Here is a 17,518-nt window from a genome sequence, read left to right as displayed (position 1 = left end):
CTTCCACCTACACGGGAAGTTGGAGAATTAGTGATGAGTGAGTCAGTCAGTCAGTGAGTGAGTCAGTCAGTGAGGGCTTTGCCTTTTATTAGTATAGATTTACATTAATTTGACACAAAATGATATATACAGTAGGTATATGACAAGCATTCATTAGTATATTATTGTTATTAGCAAATATGACAAACTAGCTTGAACATTGAGAACAGATATTGCATATTAATATCATGCAACTAATCATTATTGACACTTCCAGATATTCAGCTTTCATAGTAAATTAATTATTAAAAGACAGTGTCGATCTTTTTTTAAATAGCAATGAATGAGAGTCTCCAAAATCTAGCTCTAGAAGAAACAACAGGTTAATTCAATCCAGTATAAGTGCAAGTGCTGTCCATTGTGTGGCATTTTGGCAACAAGATAAATCCAATAAAAAGTTGGACAGGTTAACATTGTCCTCATTTTATTTTATTTTTGTTTGCTTTTCCCCATTTCCCAATTTGCTTTTTGACTTACATATTTTATAACATGTATATTTTCCCCTGGTCCCTTTCCCCATAATCTCTCAATTAGGGCCTGCAGGAGTGACCTGAAGTGCCCTATTTATATTCTACCTAACTGCCTCAGTACATTGTTAAGGCAATATCTTTACTTGCTTTTGTTATTCAGCTCTACTTTGCCATTTCCCCTGTTTTTATAGGTTTTATTTTTTACCTTTCCACCCTTCTTGCTTGGCTTTGTCTAGTTTTGAACTTTGGTTTTGTTCACTGGTGTTATCTTTTAATTTTTAAACTCTGGCTGTCAATTTTTGAACTTCATTTTGCTCTACTTGGTTTATATTTAGCTTCTTGAATTATTTTTTTAATTTTGTTACTTTTTGCATTGTTTGATTTGTTTTTTTACTTTACTTAACCTAGTAAAATAAATGATTTAGTGCTGGGAAATTGGCAGATTCCATGTGACATTTAGTGACTGTTTAGGCTTCAGGCAATCTTTGTAGAAATCAGGCCTTTCTTGAATATTTGGGGCAGATATTCATAGCAAGAGGGAGGCTCAGTACTTCCATGTTATAACAGGAAATTACAGTTTATCAGCCAACAAAAGATGTATAACTTAGAAAAAGGTTAGATATCAAGTTACCGCACTAGCAAGAAGCAGACAATTACATTTTACTTCCTTGTAAAATGCACAGGAGAAGCTCCTACCTAGAAAGTGATTAATTAAATGATCTGCAGGATTCTATTGCCACAGATGGAACAAAGATCAAAAGTGAGCACCTAAACTTTAAAAATAATTAATTGTTCTGGCAGAAGAAGTTTCCCCTACAAGTTTGTAGTGGACACAGAAAAGAGACTAACAAAGGAGCACACAGTAAACATAACACATGCATCCTACCATAAACAAAGTGTTTTTACTTAATCCTAGTGCAACTGAGTCCATATCACACTGGGTATCTTATAGACTTGATATCATAAAATTACTTTGCTTGTGTGATTGTAAATCAGACCTTCAAGTAGCCAGTACATAGACAGCCAAAGACCAACTTTTTCATATGTAATTGTTACTGTATATTGAATAACTCTATCAGAGAAACTGCTAGCTTCTACAAATGTTTGAATAAATTTTAAGAAAAGAGCTTTCAAGCTTTCAAGGTTTAGTCCTTCCTTTCTTGCAGCTGCACTGGATCCAATCACTTGCACCAGGCCATTTTAGAGTTGAAAATATTTAACAACCATTATCTACTATAACTGATTCAAAACATTTATTGTATTTGGTCAGTTCTAAAAAGGAATTTTCCATTTCTCTTTAAAAGGCTCACCTTCAGTAGCAAGGTGATATTAACCTGTGGGTTTCCTTTGTCTTCATGGATAATTCTCCAAAAATCAGGACCTTTGGTAGGAGCTATAATAAATTTAGTAAAATAAAATCAGCAGCTTATCTGAGACAAAAAAGCAAAGTGTATTATTATTAACCTAGCAACATTTTAAAAACTATTTAGAATACAATGCAAAACTGTAATTACTAAGATTACACCGAAGAAAAAAAGAAATCATACCTAATTCATACTATAACTCAAAGAGCACAGTTTAGCCTCCTATTACAGTAAACTTTTAACTCGTGTGATGCCAATATGGTGACATTGTGTCATATCCCTTCTTTAACTTAATCGTTACCGTCAACATAAAACACTACTTTATTTACGGAGAAAGAGAGGCTACAGATTTTAAATTATAAACAAAAAGCTGTCTTTACTCCACAGTTGTTCTTCTTTTGGATGACTAAGCTAAAGTAATACATTTATTTATAATAAAAACATTTTCAGCAATAATGGAATACAGGAGTTTATCTTTTAATTATTCATTAACAAATTGGCACTGAATTTAGGACCTTTTCACTTTCTCATCTTTTAATTTTGATTCTCATTAAATGACATTCAAAATAACAATCTGCAGTCCTTTACCTTAAGTTTTTTTGACATGTGTGCTTCAAAAGTTAAATTGTAAGATTTAAATCTTGAAATCATGCCACTTGCTGTGTTAGATTTAGATTTTATTGGATATTGCTAGAAAGCATGTTTTAAAACCTCTGGAAGATGAAACGTTCATACCTTGGCTAAGAAATTTTGTTATGCAGGAAATCTGGAAGATTTTGTAATATCTTTTTATTTTATCAGCTTTGACGTGAGGAACAGACAGTTGGTCCAGTGTTACTGTACATGGCTAGGGTGGAATCTGCATTGCTCTCCCTGAATGTACTATTTAACATTTGAACAGAGTCTCTTTTCTACTACACCAGCATAGACATACAGTAGGTGACTTGAACACAACCTCTTGTCTGTCATGTGACATACATTTTTAATATGAAAATGTGACACATGAAGTAACAACATTTAGATGTTATTTTATGCTGTCCTTTTTTAATGCTAATTTCTAGTATCCAGTTTTTGATATTGATATCATGCACTTATTTTATGTAATTAATTCATGATTTTAGTTTTGACATAATTCACACGTACAAGAATTCGAACCAAAAGCAGCAGGTGAGGAAGAAACTAGAGATTGGATAAGAGATGTGATGGCTTTGTGGCTTTTTGAATCCTTCAACCCAGACACAAATGATGAGACCAATGCTCAGGTTTAAAAAATAATTTTTTACTTCCTTATCAGTATCAGTGTACAGGCAATGAACAAAAACCTGGAGACTTCCACCTTCATCCCTGCTGAACTTTCGTTCCTATTACTCTCTTGCCTATGACATCAGCTGGCTGGGGTGCAGAAGATTACTTTTAAAGTCCACCTGCAGAGAAGCTCTAGGTTACCTGATGCATGGCCTGGAATCCATGCCAGACAAGCCTCTTTGATATAGTAAGGCTGCCTCCCTAGAGCTCCTCCTAGCAGTCCTGGAGGGCCTCTACAGGACAGCATGCCCAAACGATAATTACAAAGCAGAAAAGCCCTGTCATTTTGTAGCCTAAAGGAATACACTGAGATAATCAGTGTTCCTTTACTATCCTTCTGTTATTCTGTCTGCCAGTCTGGGAAAGGTAGCAGTAAAAGACCCTGAAGGGTGTCATGGACAGCACACTTGGGCATCCCTCTCAGGATGGGTCCAAGTCCAATACCTGGCTGGGAGGCCAGAAGAAAGAAGACAGAAGATTAGCAACATCATAGAATTATCAGAAAGGATTATATACCATAGATGGCAACATCCCTGAGCTTTGGTACCTAAATGGACACCTGCAGGGCATGCTGGGAATTATAGTGCCATGGAGCAGCATTGTTGGGTTCCCTTGATGCCACCAGGGGGTGCTGTGGGGATTTATGCTCCCTATGATCTGGGAGTTCTGCTTGACCCAGAAATGCTTCCAACAAGATATGCCCTAGCACTGGAAGTACTTCCGGGGCTTGAGTAAAAACAGCCACTCTGCCTTTCCCCATATGAGTCAAAGTTGGGTGGAGGAAGGACAAAGTTGGCCTGGGAGGTGTGGAGGAGAAGAGAGAAAGAAGAACAGTTGTGTTGTGTTTGCCACTGTTAAAAAAAGCCTTTGTTAAGGTTATTTATTATAATAAACCATTTATTTGAAATCAAGACTTTTGTCTGTGCAGTGTTTCTGGGGCCTAGTGGTCACAAGGGTTATTACACATTCCATGACCTCTTCTGCAGAGGATATAAGAGAACTGAGAAAAAATAACCTTTAAATGCATTTTGATAATAATCTGGAGGTCTGTAAAGATTGACATCTTCTTTTACATTCTTATTAAAACGCAAATCTAATTTACCCTGGACCATATATTGTTGCTTACCCTTAACATCATGAACTTCAGTGTTTACTGCACTGCTCCATGCACTCCAATATCCAGGACCTTGGTACCTCCTACAGCGGAGCTGAACTACATAAACAACGCAAGGATCTGTTACTTGTGTCAGGACTGAAGGCTTAATTCCAGAATTGAGAGTCTAAAAGAGAGACACAGACAAAGAGATAATAGTGTCAGATGCCATTCACTACATCAAGTCTAGTGCACTTATAGAAGTTATAAGATGATCAATATGTCCACGTGTGCTGTACAAAACCTTATTAATCAAGATGTCTGAAACATGTTTTAAAGGTAGACTGCAAAGCACATGGAAATAAGAACAAGAACTCAAGATCCTTAATCAAATCTTGGCTTCGACTTATGCTCTGAATCTCTGTGGATTTTTCCCCAGTTACTAGAGTTTTGCTCCCACTTCCCAGTACTCCAGATTTCAAAGTGGTTGCAGAAACCTACTCAAACCCTTCCATTTATTGCTCACACTGTCTTAGTAATTTCAATTTAAGAACAAAAGAAGAACTTTGATTTCTGCAATGACTCTTGTTGCTTAGACCGAGTCTCAAATGAGTTAGCACATCACACAATAAATGATCAAAATCCTTATTGACTGGCACAGTCACTAATGCATTCAAATTTATTGAATAAATTAGGGCTAAAACTGTACTGTACAGAGTACAGAAACAGCATTCACATTGATTTTCAATGATATTCTAATGTCTTGTGATTGAAGAAATTACACAGATTCACAATAGCTATCCTTAACTGGTGTCCCAGCCTATTTTCCATTTTGAGGCACCCAGTACATATTTAAAGTAAACCACACTCAGGAGACCTCTGTGTTTCCACAATGGCATGGTCGAAAGCTCTCCTGTTGCTAGTCTGCCTATTTATTGCTACCCTGGTCATGACAAATTCATACTGTGCAGCTGAATCACAGGCAAATTCCTGTGCTAGTTCAGTTGATCAAAGAAGCAATTATACTAAACAGAGGAAGTATGAGAGGCAGGGAATTAAGATTAAGTTAAGGTTGTTTTTCAAACCAAATAGAACAAGCAAAAAACAAAGTCTTAAACAAACAAAGAGATACAAAACAGATCAAAAGAAATGGCCTCAGTATCAAGTTGCTTTCAACCAGCATTTGACATTTTCATTGTATTATAAATCACTTTGTAATGTTGTGAAAATATGAGATTATCAGATTAAATCGATATTAATATTTGTATTTTTGTTTTTACTTTAGTAAAGCATACTAGTGGTGTTGGCATGGTTGTTCAGAATGCAGCTAATAGTTATCACTTAACAACACTTGTATTACCATATAAACTATCTCCTGGTAGAGGTCTTTGTCTTTGTTCTGTGTTTCTTTTACAAGGATTAGTCAAATTTAAAGAAAACATTACCAAAATGTTTCAAAATATAATTGTAATAATCAAGAGTAATATCCTGAAATGAAATATACAAGAATTCAATGAATGTCATGTAGTCTGTTAGAAAGGCCATGATTGTGTTAGGCATCTACTTTGGAAAAAAATGTTATGCATTTGATTTTAGAATTTCAGACCTTTCTCAGAAATTAATACATTATTTATTTTCATTTGTCCTCAGGAAAAAAGAAAAACAAAATAAAAAAACAATAAATTCAGAACCAATTAATTCCATTATATCCTCTTATCTTTCTTTTACTTGATAGGTATATCATGAAACAATCATTATATTTTCATCTCCTCCCCTAATAAAAAACAGAGTATACTGTATGTGTGTGTTATGCTATGCTTGAACAAGTATGTCTAGATTAATTTCTTACTCTGATTAAGGGCCACTCCACTTTCTACCTCATGTGATTTTGAAATTGTATCAGTGCTACTACCTTTTTGGAGACAGCTCAATAAACCTTTCGTTTGCTGCCTGTGAAATCTGAATGCGTGAAATACCTTCCAATTACTGTTTTTCCCATCTTCTTTGAAGTTAACCTCGTATTGAAGGTCATATGTTGGAAGCTGTGTTCTTTCCCAGCTAATATTGAGCAGTCCTGTTGCTTGAGTGATCACTGCTTTAATATTAAAGGGAGGATGTGGCCTTACTGTTGAAAACCAAAACAGCATCATTTCAATAAATCTTCTATAGTAAATGGATAAACTAGATAAACAAAGCAATAATTTCATCAAATCCTGCTCACCGACATCCATTGGAGTAACATAGGTTGGGTTTGATCTTACTATTCCCATGTTATGGTGAACTTCAATCCACATCATGTGGCAAAGAATCGGGTGAAGTGATTGAAAAGTGCACTGATAAGATGAGTCAAGGGTAAGATGACACTCCTCAACATTAAAACCTTTGATTTCCTCTTTTGAAACACATGAAACCAGTTTCCTTTAAAAATGAAAGAAAATAAATGTGAGAATACATATCCTTCTGGTTATGTCTCTGATGTTTATTAATTCTCTTACCATAAGAATGATTTTTTCTTGAGCTCAGGTAGGTAGTACATATTTAGTATAGCTATATTAGCATTTAAGCACAAATTCTTGCTGAAAATTTTCAGTTGTTATTAAAAAACAAAGACAATGTGAACCATTTGATTGATGTTCTCCAATGTTCTCTATAAAGATTTAGCATAACATAATAAGTCATGCAGTACATTATTCCAAGAATGTAATGCAGAACAAAATGAAAACATAATTTTGCTCAAATATACTGGAAATGATTTTGATTTTAAAGTAAATTCCTTACTTATATAGGAATTTTATTTTGCTTCCTGCGGGCAGTGGAGTTAGATGTGGGTTCCATTTGCAAATCATCTTTTTGACATTTTCATTCGTTTCACAGGAAATTTCAAAGTTGGCATCTATAAAAGATACAATAAATTTACTATCATGCGTCTGAATGACCTCACTACTGTACTTACAAAGTATGATTTTTAAAAATAACTAGAAACATGCACTGGTTCTTACATGTATTAAGATACAGGTTTAAATTATACATTTACTTTATTATAGAAGTTAAAAAGTGAAAAATAGCCTCTGAAGTGGTCCAATAGTTTTCCCGAGAGGGCAAGATATGTGTACTTCTATGGCCAGGGACATAGGTCCCATTATTGTTAATGTGTAGTTTGTGTATTGCTCTCTTGAGTCTACATAGATTTTTGTATATGTTCAAATTTAGTATATGCTTGCATAAATAAACATTGCAAATCTCCTCAACACTGCATTTGAAAAACAATGACACAGACACAGAAGACATAACAAAGCTATGAATGTGCTATGACCTCTAAACTACGGCATGAACCTGGCATGAATATAGTACATTAGAACAATCTAGACGAGAACAGGCCATTTAGCCCAACAAAGCTTGCCAGTCCTATCCACTTATTTCTTCCAAAAAATCATCAAGTCGAATTTTGAAACAACCTAAAGTCTTACTGTCTACCACACTATTTGGTAGCTTATTCCAAGTGTCTATCGTTCTTTGTGTAAAGAAAAACTTCCTAATGTTTGTGCAAAATTTACCCTTAACAAGTTTCCAAATGTGCCCCCATGTTCTTAATGAACTCATTTTAAAATACCAGTCTCAATCCACTGGACTAATTTCCTTCATAAAGTTTAAACACTTCACTCAGGATTCCTCTTAATCTTCTTTTGCTTAAACTGTATAGGCTCAGCTCTTTTAATCTTTCCTTATTACTCATCCCCTGTAGCCCCTGAATCAGCCTAGTCACTCTAGTGCTGCTATGTCCTTTTTATAGCCTGGAGACCAAAACTGCACACAAGACTCTAGATGAGGCCTCACCAGTGCATTATAAAGCTTGAGTAGAACCTCCTTGGACTTGTAAGTATGGGTATGTATGAAATGGACTAATATCCTATGTAGGTTTCATTCCTTCCTTGCACTTGATGTTGCTGGGATAGATTATGGTTCTCTGTGAATATGTAATAGAAATATTTCTTTCAATAATGGATATATCACTTAAGTAATTAAAATCAATAAATGTTTATAACTGTAAGAAAAGACTGATAACCCAGTGCTGTAAACTGCATATTGTGTATTAAAAACCTAGCATCATTACAATGAAAATTAGGTATTAAATCATTAAATATATAGTAGTCTTAAGAATCACCGCTACTTTTAATAATATTTAACAAAAAAAAAAGCAGTTCATAATAAAGAACACTGAATATACCACAACATTCACAAATCTGCTTAATCCACTTTAGGATAGGGGAGAGTGGAGCACTGGGTGGAAGACAGGAAACAGTGCTGGTTCAGGCACTAGTCCATTAATTACCCACTCGCACACTACACACTCTTAGCTATTTGGGTGGAAAACCAGAAGACTTGGAAGAAGGCCCATGGAGCGAACATGCAACTACCTACTGAGCCACCATGCTGCCCACATATCTAAGGACAAAAAGAATATGAAAAATGCCTATACCCAAAGTACGTACTAATGACATCTCCAAACTTGTTAAAAACTGGAAAGGTTTTGTGCAGTTATCCCTCACTAGTGTTAATTTTGTGCATGAGTCCAATTAAAATGTGAATAAATCGCTCCATTATCATTTTAGAGTTACCTTTTATATACTTTAAAGAATAACTGGCTGGTAAGAGCACCAGAAAGTTGTCACATGGCAGGGAAGTTCAGAATGGGGACACACTTTGACCAGGACAGGGCAACATGGTGTGTAGACCATATTCAGCAGGGTTTCCTGGAATTTATTTTTAATTTTTTTTTTACAGTTTCTCCTTGGTCTCTAAAAAATTTTTGGGGGTTTGTGTGTTTTAGAGATCAAGCAATCTGGGTGTCACACTGAGTTTTGAATCTGTCGCATTTGTATTGGCGAATATAAAAGTGAATACATTCTCCTACAACATTATCTTTTTTTCATTATAGACACCATTACCCTGACTGTCTGTTGTCAGGGACATGTTCACAGGTTGCCAGGTGACGTCTCCCAGAAGTTGCAACAAGTGACATCATCAACGCGTCAACTTCTATTTATCATCTAAGTTTGTGAATACAAACTAATACCTAGTATTTTTGTTTAAACATCTTTTGTTTAAAAGTCTTTTCTGCGCTCCTTGACTAAAATTTAAGTCTAACACTTTGGTTTTGGCTCTTTTCATTATTTTACACTTGTGATATTCTCACGATTCTCTACTTGTGCCAGACTGTGCTACTAAATCTTCCTTACAGGTTTTAACCATGGCTGGTTATTTTTTACAATCCATTTTCTGATGCCACCTCTATTCAAAACAACTGCTGCTCTGTGCTGTCAGTAAACAGACAGAGAGAGAGAGAGAGAAAAAATGGTGGCTTGTGTTGAGTTTACATGCAATATGCCTTCAGGATGTGACAGAGCAGACAGGAACCAAAGAAAGGCCACAGTGTTCTTACAAAAATCTAACAGACCACCTGAATAGCAGGTGGCAGCACAGGGTTATAATATATATGGTGCCTGGTTGCCTGTTCAGGAGCAAGCTCAGGGAAGACCACCTGTACTCTGGCATCAAAAAGCAGGGGAACAGAATGCTGTCTGTAACATGGTAGAGAGGATAGTTGTTGTTCCTTTAAGGAAATATGCAACTAAAACACTGCCTTGGAGGCACAGTCCTTTAAGACAATCCATAGGAGCAGGGGTATAAGTACATCAGAAACTACTTGGGGTGGGGGGTAACTTATTGATGTGGAGACAAGAAAAGAGCAACACAGCAGATAATAACAAAGGCCTGGCAAGAGCATGGCATTGGGAGGCTAGACTGAGAAACAGGCTCACTGGCAAGAGAAACAGAAAAGGGCCATGAAAAATGGGGGCACAAAACAGAGTACTTTTTGGTACTTGGTAGGTACTATGATTATCAGCAATAAAGCAAGTCCAAAAGGACAGGTGGAATAAAGTTTTATCCACAACATAAATGGCTTTCAGAAAGGTAATCCAGAATAACAGTTGTAAGGCAAGCTGTAGTCATTTAAAGTAGGAATATCAAACACTAAAACCAAAACTCGATTTCAGAAAACAGTGTGAAGTCAAAATCATAAATCTACGCTAATTAGACTTCTCCCCACTGCTGCCAATTCTTTGTTTGCTTTTAGGTCTTTAATCTATGTTTTAATTTAATTTCTCTTCATTCATTTCATTTAATCTAGGTCTTAATTTAATGTAGTTCAGTTTTTCTAGGTAATGATGTCAGACTAAGCACACTGCCATTTTTATAAGGGTGACCCATGTCACCCATCAAAGAACCACCCAGTCTCATTGTAGCAGTGACCTTAAAAACCAACAGCAATATGGTGCCACCTGTTTATGTACTGCAGGAAATATCAACACTAGTAAATTAAACTGTTACAAAATAATGGAGGCTAAATGTATTAATACAGTACATATAAAAGTAAATTATATTCAAAAATAACTTAAAATGTTGACAGAAGGTGGGCAAGTGAGCCACCCCATTTATTTGACAGTGACATTAGTGACTTGTGGGGCATGATTCAAATTGAAATGACTCATTTATATTAAGCAAGTTGTAGATAAACAATAAACAAGTATACACTGTCTATACCCATGGCTAGCACATTTTTGAGTGGCTAAAATTAGGTCATAAGCTAAAGAAAATAATTTTGTTTTTCTGACATTTCACAAACAATTTCTGATCTTGGTTTTCTTGTGCAACTCTGTTACAGAGTCAGCCACATTAATTTAGGTTACAGTTTTCCCAATGAGCTTTCTATGACATTCATTAGGTCCATGTGATTCTAATAGAAAGTGATCCTTAATGATAAGCATCTCCCAAGACTATCCTAATTAAATTAAACACTTACGCTCCTTAGCTAAATGCCTGTAAAGTTAAACATGCAGTATTTGGGAATTTGGTTCTGACAGATTTGCACCCAGCTAACTGTACCACAGTCCAAGAAGTGCACACCAAAAAAAAATGTAGATGTGGGCAAAACAATTGAAGAAAATGCAGACATGATAAAATTTCATAATTTCAAAATCTCAAAAACCAGACTCCAAAAAATAAAGGCAGTTGGTGACACGTAGCGGGGTAATCAGGATACATGACTAAATAAAAAAAACAAGAGGCACAAGGGCATAAACCAAAACAATAACCTAAATATGAGACAAGGTAAGCTCTAGGTGGGTTTTTTGCAGAGGCCTAAAACTCAATTCTTGTGTAAACCATCATCTAAGCTTCACTACTGTAATTTATGTTTTCTACCTCTTACACACCAGACTGCTGTATTATAATCATTGAATGTAAACAGACATGGATGGAAGTGCCCAAGGGCTAAAGACAGGTATTAAATAAAGTGCTACTAAGAAATACCCCTTTACTCTGTACTTCACTTGTTTCTTTTGGGTCTGTCATGACTTACCAATAGCATAAATTTCAGCATATCGGTAGTTGCAGTCTGAGTGTTCTTCATACTGCTCACAGCACTGTAGCAGGTCAAAGGTTTTAGGTTTTGAAGGTCTGATATTCACAAGAGTAATGGTGCTCACATGATCATCAACGACTGAATATAGCTGTTCAGGTATTTTCTCTGATGTGTTTAGCCACCATACAATTTTATTTTTCTTTAGATTTCTGTTGTTGAATATGCAGTTAACCGTTACATTGGAGCCAGCTGTAGTGAGGACTTTGGGAGGGATATAAGTTACATCTGTAAAATAAGTGAAATAACATACAACTAATAAGTTTATTTTTTCAACTGCCTTTTAGGACCAATCAGTCCAAAATGACTTCACAAAAAACATACACAATATGTTAAACTGTTAAATCCTTTAATATAGTGTCCAAAACACTTTTTTCACATTTTTGTCACAGATTTTGAATTAGAAGTAGGTTGAATTACATGTTTTTTGTAAGTGATCTTCATTTTAAAAATATAATTGAAGGAAATGAAAATTTTACAACTTTCAACCTTTTCTACAAAAATAAAAATAGATAAAAAGTACAATATTATCAATATTATGTGTAAACTACCTTAGAATTCACAGCTGTTGCAGTGTGCTTTGGTACACTTGATTTGGCACCATTTTTTATTGATTTATTTATACATTTAAAAGGCATTCAGCTGTTTCTGTGGAGTTAAAGTATTTATAAACAAGAACAGGAGGATTTAGAACCTAAAATTCTGCCAGCTTTACCAAAGTATATATTAAAGGAAAGACTTTTTGCACTCCAAGTCCTTATTTGTGAAATCATATGCTCATGAACTGATGTTATATTTTATAACAAAAAGACAGGAAAACATAACTTAAGCATATTCCCAATGGACAAAATTTTAAAATTTGTTTTTTTGGTCTACTATTACTGGAGACATTTCTGAAAATTGATAGATTCAATTTGAATATAACTCCGTGTAATAATTCTTTAAATAATGTCTCTGTATTCTAAATTCTACACTTCTGAAAGTGAATATATTAATCATATGTTACAATCTTAGGAAACACTGTTTATAGCTTTAGAATAACAACATGATAGGAACTATATTTATGGCATAACAGTTGGGTACATTTACTTTACTGTTTGGAAAGTGTAGTACTTTAAATTTTTGCTTACTTCAAAGACAGAGACACAATTTTAGTAAGTATTTTTGTAACAATGAACAATACTCAAAAGAAAAACTGATACTTGAAAGTAATCCTATGTATTAGTAGAATAAACATATAATTTTGTAGTATTTTATAATATAACTTAGTTAGAAAATAAGCACATACAGGCTTGTGGTGGCTGAAACAGCTTTACCTGACACCAGATTCAGACTATTGTTAGTTGTTGGTTGAATATGGTCTATGGCTAATTGTAGTGTGTAATTCTTAAACATAAAGAAGGTACCGTCTTATTTAGAGTTGAAATCTATATTAAAGTCTGCCTGCTTCTGTGACCTCTCTGACATTTAATTAACTTGTATTGGGGATCTGTTTTATTATCAGGAGCGGCTGTTGTACAAACAAAAAGGGAAAATATAGAAGTTGAAAAAAAAACTCTCTCAAGGAACACTAAAAAGAGTAAATGAATCAGTAATTGAGTTTGCACAGAATAATTCTCTGGTTAAAGGTACATGGTTTTTGAACTTACTTTTAAGTAAGTTTTTGCAATTTGTTCAGTGCATTCTATTTGACATATCTCAATGAAAATGAAACTTTACTATCAAGTTTGCTTGAAGAATAAGTGTACCAAATTTTAATGAAACCAGGTCACTGAGAGTAGAGTTGTCTCATATGGTCAGACAAACAGACAGACATGACGACAAAAATAATGTGTTCACATTAATGAGAATGCCATCTTCCTCCAATATCTAGCCTGTTTGCATTATGTTTTCTCATGTCACTTCAGAAAGTAGGTGACTAAAGTCTAAAATGGTAGGTGCTTTTTCATTCATTCACAATTTTGTAATGTGTATACATAACAGAAGTATTCTAAAGTCATATTTGCTGCTTTGGACATGTCAGTGTACGTATTTAGCAAAACAGAGAATCTTTGTTGATCAACAAATACCACGTTTACAAAGAGAAGATGGCGGGAATAATGAAGGAGCACAGAACATTTTAGTTTTTTTAGATCATTTCTTTATTGAGTTTTCTTGCATTGAGAACTTACTAGCCAAAAAAACCTGTTCATATGTAAGGTACTTTTTCTTTAAGAACAATCTTTCTAATGTTTCCAGTCTTCTACTGTTAGGTAAGTTGGGATATTGATAAACTAAGAACTTAAGACACAAATAAGGAGACCATTCAGTCTGCCAGCCTTGTTTGGTTGGTTAATAGTTAAGCTTTCAGGATACATTGTTCAGGCATTTTTAAAAAAAGTTTTCAAATTTCTCATAAACTCATTATTTTTTTCATTATCAATAACAGTTATCCTTGCTCAAATATTTAACCATAATGCTACAGTGATTTCTTATTATGGAGCTCATAGCCCATGTCCTTCTAATTTATAGAGTAATTAAATCTGATTCAAGGGTGAAGGTGGCCTAAGGCTATGATGCCAACATCAGACACAAAGTAGGAACCAACCCTTAGGACAGCACTCCAGTGTTTGCAGTAAAACACATACAGTACATACACAGAAAGAATGTGCAAGCTTCAACACATGGGATTTGAACCTAAAACACTCAATAAATGAAGCAGCAATAATAGCCACTGCACCACCATGAAAGATAATGATTTTCTTAAAAATACATCATACGTGAGTGATGTTTTGCTGAAACTGAGATTATGCAGGAGATAGCCCCTGAGAAAGATGTAAAAGATATCTAAATAGCTAAGTATACTTTATTTTTCCCACAATTTGAAAATACAAAAGGAGCAAGATAACATAACTAATCATCCACGTCTTGAAGTTTGATGAAGAACACACTCAATTGCCTACCAAAGATCTCTGTAAAAATACAACTTTCCACAGTCCAAATTCTATACCACCACAACAGTAATGAACACCTACTATTTACAGTACATCATTTAAACCATGAATAAGGTATTGGAACATAAACAAACATACTAAATTTGGAATACTATGCAGGTCCAGAAACTACTGTAGATGCCATAGTGAACGAACTGGGATAGAGTGTGATGTTTTACATGGCCAAGGGTGGCACCAGGGTGCTCTGGTGAAAAGGTCCTCTCTGTTTTGTCGAGCTTCTGTGTGACCCGGAAGTGCTTCCGCATTGTATTGCCATAGTACTGGAAGTACTCCTAGATCCAACATAAGGTTGTGTATCACCACAGTCAGGGAGCCAGAGTCGGGAGGAAGAGGACTACTCTCACAAAGAAGGAGTGGATAGAGGTGAGAAAGTACTATTTATGGTGTATTGTGTTGAACTGAGTCTTTTGAGGTACTATTATTTTAATAAAAAATGAATGCTATTTTACACTGGAACTGTGTCTGAGGTAGTTGTCTCTGAGGGTATGTTGGTGGCGCCCCCTACTGATCGCACTACTGAACAAGGGGAAATAAATATATTTCAAGAATACAAAAAGGCTCTTTGTTCTTTTGAATGTAATATAAATGAGAGTCAAATAAATAGCTTTTTTGATATTCTATCTAAACCAAAGCTCACATATGCAAATTAGTCCGGCCATTGACTCTTTCTGAAATCAAAAGCCATAAAATCTTTACATATTGGAAGATTGAGAGTTATTGGGAGTTATTAAGAGTTTTAGCTAAAAAATAGTGGAAGTGGTATATACCTATCAGAATTAAAAAATATGTAAACCATCACAGTTAAAGCTATCTATGTTCCTTGATGAGAGAAAAAGAAATCATTACTTAAAATACTGTGCTGGGTATCTATAATTGCCCTTCTTAAGAAAAAGAAAAAGAATCTAAACTATAACCGTTACAGATCAATCTCATTTATAAATGTTAATATTAAGATGCTGGCCAAGGTTTTCGTAAGTAGAACAGAGAAAGTATTACCTCCATTATTTCACATGATCAAAACAAGTTTATCAAATTACACAATTACTCCAAAACACGCCAGCTATCTATGTAATGTAAGGCTGCAATATTTATTTACAACTTTACATAAACTTGGGATTGCTTCTAATATGGATGAAGTTATTACATTGTAACCCAGAACTTCAGATGGTCTAAACTACTGTATATAACTTCTTCCCTTTAGGATGTTAAGCCTTGATTCTTGTCACTGTTGCAGTTGAGAAACTCTCCATCTGTGCATGCAATCAGCCAAAGATTTAAGGATGCTCAAGGACGGGTATAACCATAAAGTATCATTTTTCACTGATGGCATGTTTCTTTATATAACTGTCCCAGGCACATCACTTTCACATACTATATGTTAAATATAATGCAAGAAATTCATAAGATCTCCGGATTTAATATTAATTTAATGAAGACTATCTTACTTCTTTTGAACACACCTACAAGCAAGTTTCATTTTTAAATTTGTTTCTCTCACTGTGAAGTATCACTTTAAATACTTGTGAGTTATAATTACACAATGGTTGAAACACCTGTTTAAATTCAGTTTCAGCAGCTTTACGAAATGTACTGGACAAGATCTTTAAATGTTGTCCTATATTCATCTGACATTACTTATAAGGACAAACATTATTAACACAATATAAAAATGCCAAATTTTTACAAGAAAAAATTGAAGGCGGTACAGTATGTGCTACTGTCATCATATATGTCTACTTTTTTAAATGTATTTTCCACTTCTCAGTATTCAAAATATGGCATGTTAGATATTGAGATCTTAGATATTTGAATATTGATACAAAATTCTCATCTTTTGAACAACTTCCCTCACCAAAAATTCCCTTTCATTACACATAAATCACAAATTTTATCTCATTATCTGCCAGAAAGCCTTAATTGCAAACTTTTATTATTAATGACAGAAATAAGTTTAAATAATATAAAAGTGCTTTCAACAAAGTACATTCCTAGATAGTCTAAGACTGAACTTGGAGTAACACCGTATAGTACAATTTTCAGATAGTAAATGGAAATCAGTTGTGGATAGAAAACATTCTCCTTTAATCAGTGTGAGATGTGATTTAATTAATCTCAGAAGCATAGAATCGACTTTCCAAATCTATGTAAGATTAGAACTATACTGTATCTGTAACACCTGTCAAAAAGCACCCAATTCTCTAAGTCTTATGGTTCTACTCTCTGGTTCAACCTTAATAGGCAAGCATTTTTACTTGCCTACTGTATAATATATACTCCTAATAGCCTTAAAACACTGCATGTTTGTCAATTAGATTAGTCCTAACCCAAAAATTGTAATAAATTGGAAAAAGAATATTCTGGAATACTTAACATTAGAAAAAATTAAATTTATTTAGAGAAGAACAACTCATGCATTTTTCAGCATATGGCAGCATTTAATTAATGGAGTTTTCAGATGGGACAGTCTGGTAGCATAAAGTGTGAAACAAACCTGGGCTGGACACTGGTAAATTGCAGTATTATTACAGCCACAAACCGAACCAATTTAGAGTTGCAAACTAATTTAACTTGTACATGTTTGGGGATGTAGAAGGAAAACCTGGAGTAAAATCTGTGCAGACATGGGGAGAATATGCAAACTCTACATAAACAATAACTGAATGCACAGTTTGAACTCAGGAAGCTGGATCTTTGATCCTGGAACAATAAGCACTGTGCTACTGTGCCAACTAAAACCTTTATAATTTATTAAAATAAAAACAAAAAACACAGAA

General features: G+C 34.5%; 1 protein-coding gene across 4 annotated transcripts in view; it reads right to left on the bottom strand.

Annotated features, from left to right (window-relative positions):
* Nucleotides 1-17,518, bottom strand: part of lepr (leptin receptor) — a 188,550-nt gene that overhangs the window by 93,276 nt on the left and 77,756 nt on the right. For all 4 annotated transcript variants that reach the window (XR_007936050.1, XR_007936049.1, XR_007936051.1 and 1 more), the window contains exons 9-14: nt 11,692-11,979; nt 7,050-7,164; nt 6,493-6,689; nt 6,248-6,396; nt 4,305-4,458; nt 1,820-1,902 (exon numbers count right to left, since the gene is read on the bottom strand). Coding sequence is in view for 1 of the 4 variants with exons in the window: in XM_028810964.2 (XP_028666797.1) it covers nt 1,820-1,902; nt 4,305-4,458; nt 6,248-6,396; nt 6,493-6,689; nt 7,050-7,164; nt 11,692-11,979 (986 nt within the window). In the remaining 3 variants the exon portion in view is untranslated. The remainder of the gene's footprint in view (nt 1-1,819; nt 1,903-4,304; nt 4,459-6,247; nt 6,397-6,492; nt 6,690-7,049; nt 7,165-11,691; nt 11,980-17,518) is intronic.

The sequence above is a fragment of the Erpetoichthys calabaricus genome, chromosome 10, assembly GCF_900747795.2.
Source record: "Erpetoichthys calabaricus chromosome 10, fErpCal1.3, whole genome shotgun sequence".
NCBI classification, from domain to species: Eukaryota; Metazoa; Chordata; class Cladistia; order Polypteriformes; family Polypteridae; genus Erpetoichthys; species Erpetoichthys calabaricus.
The sequence above is the reverse complement of the archived record's forward strand: the minus strand, read 5'-3'. Positions and strand labels throughout refer to the sequence as shown.